The following is a 14,343-nucleotide window of genomic DNA, read 5'->3' on the forward strand; positions in this document are numbered from 1 at the left end:
GGTAGAAATGCTAGGCAATTGTGGATGTCGTGACTTTTGAAATTGTTTTGAAAAAATATATATATATATATATATATATATAAGCTATATATGTAAAGGGTTTTAGAAATCGAGAAACAAGCTCTTTACCACAGTTTATGTCAAAATGTGCCTTATTTGTTTTTGTGATGTGTAGTCATGAATAAATTACATACATTCACCATGTTGATTTGATATTTAAACCTCGTGCAAAGGTTTTACATTATAAAGTTTTACAAACGAGTTTATCATGTTACCACAATTGGTATTTTGGAAATAGATTTAAAATGAGCTTTTGAGAACCTAATTTACTTTTTAAATGGTTTTGTCAAATCGAGAGATTCGAGAGTAAGTCGAATGGCACATCGAGATAGTGTGACCCTTGTGCACAAGTGAGCTCTAGCTAAAGAACCTTTGGATCATCGACGGGCTATTAGACGTGGCTAGGCCATGGTATGTGATATATACACGACAAGGCCACGGTTGATATATGTGGCTAGGTAACAAGTTGATATACGTGGTTACAACCACCTGATTTCTCTGATGTTGGCCAACATTGTCGAGACTGCCATGGCTGTGGGAATCCGGTGGATGGGAGCCTCTCAGATGTTATTATGTGGAAATGGGTCCACGAGTTCATTATTACTATCACCTACTTGAGAGTGATATCTCTTTGGGTTTTCAAATACGTATTCTTTCGCATGGTGAGAATTATGAGTTTTTTCGCAGCTCCCTTTTTTATACGATGGATTTGTGTTTAATATCTCGAGAAGGAGATCATTTATAAACTTGTGTATAAGTATCGATATTGCTTGATTTTACGAAAGCGTGTGCACTTATGTTAGCTTGATTTTAAGTAAAGGACAACAAATTACTTCGACGGTAGAAGTCTTTTGCTTGCACTGATTTTATTATATTACTTGAAGTGATTATTTCGCAACATAACTTTTTAGTTTACATATAAGGCACAAATGCTTCATTAGATTTTAAATTGTTTATATATATTCATATGTTTTTAATGTTCAAATTATTTATCCTTGGCTTGTTTCCCATCTACGCCATGTTCACGGAGTCGATGATCACTGAGTCTGTGAGACTCAACCCCTTATCTTCCCTTTTTGCAGATAAGTGATCAGCTCAAGTGTATCGCCCCAGCATTTTGACTCGTTGTGACGTAGTTAATGGCATCTCTTAGACTTCCACTCTGAGTCGTTCCGCTGCATAAGGGTCGTGTTGTGTAAAACAGTTAGGCTTATAAAAATTACTAGTTCATCGAAAATGTATTTGCTAAAACCTTGAGGTTGTGTAACGAATTCTAACTGAAATGTTGAGACTAGCCTGAAGTTGGTTAAACTCAGATATTGTTATTTAGTTGCTACATCCTAATTACAGCTGTTTATTTAGTTTAAGTAAACAATAGTATTATTATTACAAGTCGATTTACATACATGTTAGAATGTTCAATTTAATTATCCAGAATCTCAACTAAGGCTTGTTTGGGATTTGGCGGGTTCACTCGCAAGTCTCGGACATTGATAACGATCGGGGAGAAGGTCTTCACATTTCTATTTGTAAAAATCATATGATTCTATTGCAGAAGTACAGTGATCAACCATTGACCTAGCTAGAGTTTAATCTTAAGGCATGGATTGAGGCTATTGGAGGGCCCAACAGTACTTAGACCCACATCTACAAATTTGACACCATAGTCCTCGCTTCTAGACCTCTAGCTCTAGCCATGATGTTTAAGTTTGCTTGTGGTCCTAACGCTACACAACCTCTTTCTCTTTTTACGCTTGAGCTTGAAAGATATTGAGAATTGGTTAGTAATGCTAATACATTAATCACATTGATGGGCAAACGTAATAACTTGTTAGAGGTCATTGCAGCGAGGTTACCGCTAAGCGCCTCTAAGCCTTCCTCATCACAACAACCAGATCCATCGTCTCCATCACAGCAACAACAGCAACAGCCACCCCCACCCCCTTGTGAGCTTTACATTAGATACTTCTTAAGATTATGTTTAGATGTTTACATTGGACATTTTTTTATTTTTATTAACTATGATTTGTATTAAGTTTTCATATTTTTTATATGCATATATGTTTGCTTTATCAAGAGCCGCATCATATAATAATTTTATTACCAACAAGACAAAATTTAATTAAAAAAAAAATTTGGTTTTGCAGTTATTACCAATAGGATTCCTCTATTACCTATGAAATTCATCAATTACAAACAAAATTCATTAATTTATGACGAAATTCATATAAAATACCGATGGATTCTAAGCCATTGCCAACATATACTGCTTGCGAGCTTCAAAGCTAACTCTGTCAACTATTTGTCGACTATTCGTCGATCCTCCCCGTCAAAAAGTATCGACAGAATTCCCTTATTACCAACAAACAAATCGGCCAATAGATCCAAACCTTTGCTGATAGAATTATTGACGTATTTGCCATTACTAACCACAGAAATTTCGATTGAATGCCAACAAAAATTTTCATTAGTAATTCTGTCAGAAATGTGACATATCAATGAAATCAAAACTATTACTGATAAAAATATCCGTCAGCAATGCATTGTTTTTTTTTTTTTTTGTGAATTTGATAATAATTATAGATTATTTTAAAATTGATCAAATCTTTCAATTTGTATTTATAGCTAATTAAATATCATAATTTTATAACTAAAAAAGTTTTGGAAAAAAGAAAAGAAAAAGAAAAAAACAAATATTAACCTGATATTTTAAAATTATAGATTATTTTAAAATTGATCAAACTTTCAATTTGTATTTATAGCTAATTAAATATCATAATTTTTTAACTAAAAAGTTTTAGAAAAAAGAAAAGAAAAAGAAAAAAATAGGGAATGTAATAAAGGAGCATACTTATTTTTCATTTAAAATTAACCTGATAATAAATATTATTACTGTTATTAATTTCTCCAGGGCCGATATGCATATTTTTAACTAACTAAATATCAGGGTGCAACAAAAGCCTATGGGTTACAGCAACTATGTAGGAATTCCTCATATGTTCTACTTCTTAATAGCCATCTCTTAGGCTTCGTGTTTTTGTTGCTTTACTTTTTACTTTCGGGAACAAAAAGGGAAACGACCCTTGGCTACTGTAGAAAATAATTTTTTTTATATTTATTTGGATGACAAATTGCATGATAAATTTTAAAATCACTAAATGTTATAATTATTGTTATATTTTAATTATTTATCCATTTTAAATCAAACAAGATATTCTTTTCATATCTATTACCTTTACTTTATAATAATTTTTTAAAAAGTTTAAAAATCAAATAATACAGAGCAAAAAAATATAAGAAAAAAAATTATCAATCAAATTAAACTTTAATTCATCCACTTGTCATTCTAGTTAAGTTGCTAATACCTCTTGCTCGTGTCCCGACCCTTGGCCCCTTCACCCTCTCAAAGGAAACAAAGAGTTAAATATCAAACATTTTGCATTAGGAGATTGCATTTGTCATCTCATGAATTCCACTATTTCGATATCCTAAGATTCAAATTTGAGGTTGAAATCCCATAGGAAACAAAGGAAAAGCTTAATATATTCAACTATAAAGCATGATGAGACAGTTTTATAACCTGATTGCTTGGATCTCCATTTCTTTGCTTTTATTTTTCTCCTTTTCTCTACTCAATAGTCTCAATGTCTTACCTTTCCTATGGTGGTTTGGTATGTAGCACCAGTATTTTGATGTGGATAAAATATGATCAAAGGTTGGATTGATTTAGAAAAAAGAAAGGCATAATATCTAAAAATATAATCAAATAGACCAACCTACATGATATGTTGATATTTTATAATGTATAATGATATGATATAATAATATGATCATGTGATTATAAAATGACAAGTGACATTTTAACTAATAATGATTAGACCACTGTTAGTTATAAGAGCTTGTTTTATTCAAAATAAAAGTGTATGGGATTGATTGAACATAATAAAAGAATAAAAATTTATTTAAATTTCTTTAATAATTTAAGAGACTTTTTGAGCATTATGCAGAAAAAAATACATGTTTATCGAAACTGATTTTATCATGTAAATTTCTATTTACAATCTTCTCTAGCTATATGCATTTGCTAAATCGTGTTTTAGAGAATTTGATTTTGTAAAAATTATCTATTTGTTACATCAAAGCTTCACATTCATATTGATCTTTAGTGAAATGACCATGTATACACATGGTTGGGAGCTTCTTCGTGATCTTAGTTTATATTTATTTGTCTTTCTAATGTTTTGGCCTCACGTTTTCTGGAAGACAATATGGAATGTGGCTCTTGGAATAATTTATGTTGGAGAGACAAATTAATAATTATATGCGGCAAATCGGCACGAAAGGAAACAATATTAGCGGATGAAAACTTGTATGAAATTCTAATCCATGTGCGTGTTTTTGTGTTGTTTAGAGAAGCTATGTAGGCATGACTTTTTCCCTTTGTCGTTCATCACTATCCAATTTATGCTGTTGATTTTGGCAAATGATGAGATGAGATGACTGCATCTTTGAAAGCGCAGAAGAACTTGTTCTTCTCATCGGTATATCTCCCTTGTAGAAGCTTGATCTTCCTAGGAAATGGAAGAGGTGAAACATCCCGCAGGAAGTGGGAACATTGGAAATGGTCTAAGAAGGTGGGAGACCCATAGAAATCGAATAAATTGATATAAAGAAGCAGACAACACTGTGTTGTTTCCTTCTTTTTGTCTTCTTGGAGCATCTAACGTGATGTGATTAAAAATAATTGATCTAAGGCAAAACAAAATATAGTGACTCATTTAATCTGCACTGTCACTATTTCACTTATAATTTAGCCCTATAAATAGGAGCACTCTGTTGGATACTTCTCTCACCTCTGCTAGTACTTGCTCTACTTACTAGTTGCCCATAGGATGGCTAAGTTAACTGCAGCAAGATTTTTCTTGGCTGTGTTCTTCGTGGTTCTTATGATGAGTTCTCAAGCACAATCCGTCGCGAAGAAGACTATTAGGAGCCGCCTTCTTTTACATGAATTAGGCTATGATAGAACAAAGCTGGAGTACCATCGACAGGTTTTTGCATTGGATGCAGGTTATGACAGAGTTTCACCTGGAGGACCTGACCCTGAACATCATTTTCATTCGCCAGGAATGCCTTACGTATAGTATTTTGTTTTGTCACTATTAGAATGTTTATCTTTATAACGACTGGAAATCTTGTGATCCAATGGAAAAAACATACTCCAAATGAGCATGTTGTAATCCAAAAATAACTTTCAATCAAAAGCAAATAATAATAATATTCTATAATATACGTCCATGTTTCATGTCTCTCGTTCTCTGTGTGGCGATGTAAACATTAACTAATTGCAGTAGTATTATATATAGGCGTGAGATGGTGAGTCTGTGGCATGTATTGTTAATGTCATGATAAAAACGTATGAATTGAGAAAGAAAGAAGTAAAGAGAGAACTTGTCGGCTGCTGGACAGAAGCAGAGTATTCATCTTCTTAGCACATGATGATCACACAGTGGTCATATATACATTACAAAATGATAGTGTAGATGACACTTGTAACAAACCACTTACAGGTGTTCTTTCAGGATGAAAACAACACATTAACATCAAAATATTGACAGCTAGAAATATGTAGATCATGCTTGTACAAAAGGCTTGCACGTGTCCATGCAGGGGTTATTTTCTAACACTCCCCCTTAACACTTGCAATGGAGAGATTTAGTTTAGTTATGAGAGCTTCAAATCTTGACTTTTGAAGAGGCTTAGTTAGAATAACAGCTAGCTGTAACTCTGAAGGGCAATATTGAACATTTATCTCATCATTCTTTTCTACTGCATTTCTGATGGCATGATATTTCACATTTATGTGCTTAGTCTTGCCATGCCAGACAGGATTTTTAGCAATAGCAATGGCAGACTTATTGTCAATAAACAAATCTGTAGGAAACTTTTGCTCAAATTTGGTGTCCACAAGTAACTTCCTCAACCAAAGAGCTTGATTTGCAGCTTCAGCAGCAACAACATATTCAGATTCTGCTGAAGATTGAGCTACTACAAATTGTTTATGTGAATTTCAAGAGAAAGGTATATTACCAAGTGTAAACAAATAACCTGATGTGCTCTTTGCATCTTCACTGCTTCTTGCAAAATCAGAATCAGTATATCCACATAATGCAAAGTCTGCTATCTTGGTATAATGAATCCCATAAAATTATGTTTTCTTCAAGTATCTCAGAATTCTCTTGGTAGCAATCATATGCTGATCAGTTAGTGCTTGCATAAATCGAGAGAGAAATGCCATTGAGAATTGTATATCTGGTCTTGAAGCACAGATATAAAGCAGACACCCAATTAATCTTCTATATGCAGAAGGGTCTTCAAGTTGGTTACCAGAGTCTGCACAAAGCTTTTTGTTTGCAACAGAAGGAGTTGACACAGACTTGCAATCTGACATCTGAAATTTCTTGAGAACCTTGGAGATATAATTTTGCTGAGACAACCAAATACCAGTTCTCAAATGATAAACTTCAAGTCCAAGAAAATATCTCATAAGTCCCAAGTCTAACATTTCAAATTCTGTTTGTATCTGGGATTTAAAATTCTGCAAGGCTTGTTCACAATTTCCAGTAACTAACAAATCATCCACATACAATGACACTGTCAATAGCAATTTGTTACCTGATTCAAGAGTGTACAATGTGGCTTTATTCTGACTTTAACAAATCCTCGATGAATCAAGTGGTCATTGATTCTGCTGTACCATCTCCTTGGTGCTTGCTTCAATCCATATAAGGCTTTTTGGAGCTTATATACCTTGTTCTCTCCTGACAAGAGTTCAAACCCTTCAGGTTGGTCAATATAAATTTCCTCTTCTAAGATGCCATTGAGAAATGCAGATTTTATGTCTAAATGATAGACATTCCACTTAAGTGCAGCAGTCAGAGCTAACAATAATCTGATTGTGTTATACCTAGCTACTGGAGCAAACGTTTCTCCATAATCAACACCAGGTAACTGACTGTAGCCCTTGGCTACTAACCGAGCTTTGCATATGTTGATGGAACCATCAGGATTTAACTTCTTCTTGAATATCCATTTGACACCAATAATATTTCTATCTGCAGGTCTGTCAACCAAAGACTAGGTGCCATTTTTCTGGATCATTTGCACGAAGTTTGCCACGGGAAACGACGGAGGAGCAAAGGACGAGGACGATAGTCGAAAACGGTGTATCGGGTGCAGCAGTCAAAGCAATTTTTTCCTCTCAGTAGCTGACGGATAAGAACGATGCGCCGGAGTATTTGCATGAATATGGAAAAACCAGAAAAGACGTGGGAGAATGGGAAACGACAGGACCCATAGTGGGTGAACCAAATAGCATGGGTAGCACCTTTTCAGCCACTTCGGTGGCAACTGCAGGTGGGCCTGACGCAAGACAAGCCATTCACGCTCAAGGCGAAAGAAGACCGACTGAAGGCAGACCGGCTAAAGATTTTGAACGTGCGGTAAACGAGGAGTGCCATGCAAAAGTGCCCAGAAATAATGAAACAGGAAATTGCCAGCAAAAACCGAGAATGCATGCAAGAGAGGACGTGAATAGCGAAGGGGGCCATGACGCGACATGCCACGCATAGAGCTACTTGGGAGAAGCCAAAAAATAGTTTATTAAGTCAACAGTTAGGGCAACATCATTTTCGCTTGGGGGTGGCCAGTTGATGGATGAGAGTGGGCCCGGGGGACAGTTTGGGGCAGAAGGCGCGAGGGAAAAGGAACTAGCGTTTCTAGCAAATGATGGGACGTCGCGACAGATGGCTTTGTATGTAACAAAAAATATTTTTGTTAAGCCACAAATGCAGGTGGCGTTTGTACCGCATGAAGAAAGCCAAAGTACGGCAGAAAATGGGTCAGGGAGTCAGGCGGGACTAGCTGTAGTTTTGAGCCGTGAACCGGCGGTTGAACAGAGGACGGGAGCAAATGGCAAAGACGGTTAGGGTGACCCGAGTGTTGGAGAGAAGCTAGTTGCAATTTCAGCCAAGCCGTAAGCCATGCAGAGCGACGTGCAGGGAAGTTTTCACGCAAATGGGGTGCAAATCGTAGTGGGAGAAAAGGAAATGGCACTCACTGCAGTGGGCAGGTCTGATGCAGCTTTATTCCTTAACGTGCAAGGCAAGCGGGGCAAAAAAAATAATAAGAATAATAATAATGTCAGGAATGACAAGGATATGGAACTGACAGCACCTGCTGAGGAATGGACGGGATACCCAAATCGACTCAAGAGGGTGCAAGTGAGAATTCAAAAAATTATTTTTGTATGCCACCAAATCGAGCAGCAACTGTTACGCAAGGGGACGACCAGCAAATGGCAGAAAGTGAGGAGGGGGGTTAGATTGGGCCCGTGGACACGTTGGAAGGCAGTGGAGAACACAGCCCAGATACTGAAAAGAGTGCAAGTCAAACCACTGATAATAACAAGTCTGTTTCAACATTCGCATGCTCACGTGACAGAACGGAAGCCTATGCTAAAAATCCTCCAAATTTGGAGTCCATCTCGGATAAGTGCATGTACAATAAAGAATTAAGTGATGTTTCTTCTGTTCCTTTTGTTTCCGAAACAAATTTTATAAAAATTAAAATTTATTTTCGGATACGGTATAGGAGATATTTAGACACTGAAATTTCAATTAATAAAATATTCAGTTTAGCCTCAGATAAAGCCATGGATATGAGGGAAAATAATGAGGCCTTGGATGAAGACGCCATCTTGGTGAACTTTGCAGCTAGTTGGGAATGCGAGAGATATTTCTAGCGAGCGAATCCAAAAAAGAATCAAGAAATTGCAGTTATTGCAAAATAAGTAATCTTAGTCATTTCGAAACCCATGGTAGATGCTTTTAAAGTCAATTTTATTCATATAGATTGTTGTAATATGCAAGTGTTTCAATTTTATGACAGTAGTAAAAATTATAGTCATAAAATGAAACACTCCATTCTAAGTGCTTTTCTTATTTACATTTTCTGTTTTAAATTTTATTTTAGTATATTGTCTCAATGTAATAGTAGGGAATATCTGTTTTACTGTAGCATCAAAAGTCATACACATAAAATGGATTTCCCTACTATAGGTGTTTCTCCAAAACTTTCTTTTGATCATGTAACTTGGAGGTATGGTTTAGGTCCCCTTCCTTTGTACTTTCTATTTCGTAATTAATAAACTTTAATAGGGTAGCTAGGCCCTATTAAAAAAAAAACTAACATAATGGCTTTTTGAGCGTACCCAAGGCATCCCATAAACACTACACATTGCATGCCTTACCTTTGTGGTGAATTTGATCTTGCATGCAACCTCAATGTTCTTCCAATGTTCCTCTCACCAAGCTGCCAACATTTTGCACAATTATTTCCTCACAATATTTAACCAACCGTAGGCCTCAAATTATAGTGTTAAGCTTACCACTTTTCTTTCACTTTGAATCCATCATGCATTCACGGTTTTGGATAGCTTGCATGTCACAAAATTTTCTCCAATCAAGCCGATCTTTACTGCCACAAGGCATTTCTCTTTGTCACCAACTCATTTTCAAAGATTACTCAAGCTAAAACCAAAAATCCTTACCTTATCTCACTTGTATCTTGAAACCGAGCTCCACACCTCCATCAACCCTCCACGGCTTCTCTCTTGCGTATTTAAGACTCCTTGGGTGATGACTTAGAACAAATCTACAAGATGAGGGAGGAAACCTCATGATTCCTCTTGATTGTGTGCAAAACCAATAGGAATTGTGATGTTTGCATTTGTGTATTTTTGATAAATTGTACCATTAATTTGTAATCTTTCATAGTGTTTCGTATTCATCCATAACCTAAGATTGTATATGTTAATTCACGGATGAAAATAAAATTCTGCAAAAATCACAAACAATGATGAAATTTACTCAAATTTTGTATTTTAAAAGAAATTTATAATTCTTTTATAGAATCACATTTCGTACTATTTCATTTAATTTTTATATTCTTTACATTTTTTTAAGTGGTTCCTTTCATTATTTTCACTTACATCCCTTTTTTTTATTTTTTGATTTCTAATCATTGGATATAAGAAGAACTTGGCGTTGATATTAATTGTTTGATACAATTGTACGTCAACTACCTTAATCATTAATTGTTTTTTAAATAATAAAAGTTAATTTTTTTTTCTTTACATATTTTATAAACACTTTTGTATTTTTGTCATGCAAAACATTCATAAAATTATAGATCACGTGCAATGCACATGACCTAAAAACTTGTATATCAAAAACTACTTGGTTATATATATATATATATATTAGTAATTAATATTTTAATTACTATATTTTGATGTATTAAATTGTAATTACTTTCATAATTTTCTAGCATTTCAAATGTCAAATATATTTTTAAAATATCTAATATATTAATTTTAACTTGATATTCATAGTAGTTATTTTCTCTTTTAATCGCTTCATCACTGTTATTTTTATCAAATTAAATTGATATATTGATATACTATAACCATATTTTACATTGTGAAATTCCATAACTTTCTCGTGTAAATGTTAATAGCTTTCTACTTTTTTTCTTAACAATAAAGTTTAATCGTTTCTTAACTATAAAATTTGGGATATTCTTCTCCCATCTTATAAAATTGATTCTCACAATCCAGAATATTTTGAACATAAAAATTTCAAATGATTTAATTGCACATACTTGAACTTTAGCAAAATGTACGAATTGATAATTGAAGAAAAAATATACAATTTGCACCATGCACTTTCAAATGAAGTATCATGTTAAACCAAACTCTAATACCATTTTTTTCCAAAAAAAACAAAAAAAAAAAAACTCTAACACAGCTAACCAAGCCAGCCTATATATATGGCATCTTACCATTATTATCGCATCATATGTAGACCAAATTCAACCATCAACATCCTTGTCAATGCCAATTAAGAGAAATGATTTTTATTCCACCTAGACAGTTAAAATCTCCTCCAACATTGACCAATTATTAGATGGCACGTGGCATCAAAATGGATTTTTCATAAAATATTTAACATTTTTTTAGTACTTACATGTAGTGCCATCATATTGATCAGATACCATGTAAATGGGTTAGGTTAGCAGTGTTAGAGTTGCTATTTGAAAGTTCAAGGAGCAAATTATACTTTAGTTTCACGAAGTATCAGTTTATACATTTCAATATAAATTGAGTACGAAAGGTGTAGTTTAAATTTTCAAATTAAACATCTTAATCGTAGTCTATGGATCAAAAAGTTATTTTAAAGCGAATCTTAGGGTCAAAGGTGAACTGTCCATCTGTAACTGCTTGGTCTTCTGATGATCGATCGTTATAACAATCAACTAACAAGGTCCAACGCCTAGTAGATTTTGCATAGGATTTCCACTGGTCTTCTGCTTAATTACTTAAAAAAAGCTTATCTCACTGGAATTTTTGGAAAGTCTACATTACAAATGGAAGCTAGCTAAGGTAGAAATTTTATGCAATAACCGGAAACAGATAAAAAAAAACAGAAAGAGAAAGAGAATCATGAATGAAAAATAATCGTCAGGGGACACAGACCTGATTGTTTAGGTATATATATATATAATTAATGTGTCACGGTCCAAACATCTTTTCGAAAAGTATATGATTGATGCATGCTTTAATTCGTCTACATCAATTGTGCACCCCGCACATGGAAGACAACAAAAGGTTAATTGGATAATTGCATAATATATTGAACCAATAAATGAGCAGACACTGTTAGGATTATACTTGTTTTCTTCACAACCATGTGATCTTATACTCATCCAAACATATCCCATGTAAGCAGTAACAAGCAGTCGGCGTAAATGATAAATTTAAGGATCAATATATAAAACAAAGAAGAGAAGACAATCTGACTTTGGCATATGCGGCGAAGTTTTATGTTTTGTGATTATAATTAATTGATCAGCAATGCAATCAGGCCTTTGGCTTATGCGTTGATGTTTCTTCCTTTTCCCCTTAACTTTACCTTTAATTGGAAATTTCCTTAATTTAAGATTCACGACCTTACCACTAGGCTTATCATGGCTATAAAGAACAAGAGATGACTAAGCAAAGCAGCCATATCAACAGAGCGAGATCCCCTTGAGCAAAGAGGATAAACGTGTATGGTAATGGAAGACGACACATAAAACACAGAAAGCTTTATTGTGCGGAGTAGACGACAATTCTACCGTAAGGATTTGTCGGCCTGCATGTTCTCTCCACAAACCCATGAGCGAAGGTGCCTTTCAACTTATGTTGTTAGACCTTATAAATTGGAGATTTTGCAGTTATGCATTGATGAAAGCCGAATTAATCCATTTGCCAATTCCAAGCCCACTTTTAGGCAGTAATTGTTGCTTCCTCTGCTAGTACATATGGCCAAATATTTAACTATTGCCACAGCATTGACGATATTTCTAATCCTGTCTTCGACGCCCTTGAGTTCCCAGGCACGTATCATCCAGGGAGAGAGAGCCATGCAAAAGAGTATTGACAGCAAGCTTCTTCTACATGAGTTAGGTTTTGATCTCCCAAAACTCAAACATTATCAAAGGATGTCAACACGCGGACCAGGTTCTGATAGAGTCTCACCGGGAGGACCAGACCCTCAGCACCACTTCTGACTAGTGCTGGTCTAGTTATATATACAAATGCAGCAGAAATTTCAGAATAAAATAAAGGGGTTGATCATTAGGATTATTTCTTCTTCCTATCCGGAACCAAAAATGAGAGATCAGTTGTATTGCTAATCAATAATGAACTCTTTCTCAATATGCTTATAGTATTGTTCTATATATACGGATTAATATTAATCCAGGAACAATTCTAATTAGTAAAATAGCATGTGTAGCTACAAGAAGAACAACAAGCATATTCTGTTTACACTTGAGTTCGATGAGTAAAATTTTTATTCTCTTTTAAACTGGTCTTACATTGTACGATTCAAGCTTATGCAATATAATTATTATTATTAATGATTTAGCATAGGTAGGGATACGTGTAGAAGTTGAAACCTTTCAGCCAGTTACAAACGCCATATGTTCGCTATATTTTCTTTAAATTTTATTTAGTGACCAATCAAATTTTACCAAATGTCATTAAATAAAAGTAATTAAAGAATTTTCAAGTTACATATCATATATAGTCACCTGGAATTGATAAAATCTTTTAAGCAAATTGTAGAATTCCATATGTCATTAAACTAATTATTCAAATTTTGGTTAATTCCAATGGATCATTTGACTAGTAAAGATAAAGATATATTGTAAGCGGCACAAGTATCACTTGAGCTCTGGTAAGTTCAGACTTTAACTAGACTAGAAGCTTATGCCACTTAAAAATTATAACCATTTTTGATTCACTTATGTTTCTATACCCGTAACTGAGAACCACTTAAACTTAGGGTGGACTCAGAAATTTTTATGAGTGCTGTCAATAACTAACAATTTGACAAGTTTCTACTGATTGATCAAAACTAAGTATAAGTATCCACAAATCATATAAGGTTAAATATAAAAATCAATAATCAAATAATATATTTACAAAATAAATACAAAATGGAAAGATTTATAATTTCAGGATATTATTTGACATGTAATACTATATTTTATTAACTAGATTTTGTTTGAGTCCCAAACTATAAAATTAACAAAAAAATTTTAAAATTTAATTTGAGTTGAAAATTACTAGATGAGTTGTTTTGAGAGAGTGAAAAACATAGCCAAGGATTGAGAAGAAGAAGCCTTACTATAGGTCTCAAAAGTAGGACTTGCATTTTTTTAGAGGGAGTGGGAGAGTAGTTTAAGTTTTGACTTTTTTTAATAAAATATTAAATTATAGAAAGAAAATTTTTTAATATATAAATTACTTTTTGATAAATTTACTTAAAATCTTTTATCTCTTCCCTAAAAAATTACAAAAAACAAATAATAATGCATTCATTACTATCATTGATTATATAAAACTCTAATTAAGTAATATACTTATATAGATTTTTAGGAATTAAGTGGTGTCATCTGACACCACTCCTACAAGGCTTGGTCCGCCCATGACTTAAGTAGGCATCAAGACTTCAAATCTCGTCGTTATAAAATAACTTGCTCCAAAGGTTTGGTTATTGAATAAGGAAGGATTCAAAGCTTGCTATTATACTTAGGATAATCCAAGCCTTTACTATTTCACTCAATTCGCCAATTGCTCACCCCCTATAAAGAGTTTACGAGATTTTACAAGTA

The 14,343-nt window shown here is 33.9% G+C and overlaps 1 protein-coding gene across 1 annotated transcript; it reads left to right on the forward strand.

The window, feature by feature from the left end:
- The first annotated feature begins 12,419 nt into the window (after positions 1 to 12,419).
- On the forward strand, positions 12,420 to 13,050 carry LOC108661399 (CLAVATA3/ESR (CLE)-related protein 5-like). Its single transcript, XM_018117906.2, has one exon. It carries the CDS (start codon positions 12,484 to 12,486, stop codon positions 12,730 to 12,732), a length of 249 nt encoding a protein of 82 aa, XP_017973395.2. The 5' UTR covers positions 12,420 to 12,483; the 3' UTR covers positions 12,733 to 13,050.
- Positions 13,051 to 14,343: the final 1,293 nt, after the last annotated feature.

The sequence above is a fragment of the Theobroma cacao genome, chromosome 1 (assembly GCF_053813885.1).
Source record: "Theobroma cacao isolate CCN51 chromosome 1, ASM5381388v1, whole genome shotgun sequence".
In the NCBI taxonomy this organism is placed as follows: domain Eukaryota; kingdom Viridiplantae; phylum Streptophyta; class Magnoliopsida; order Malvales; family Malvaceae; genus Theobroma; species Theobroma cacao.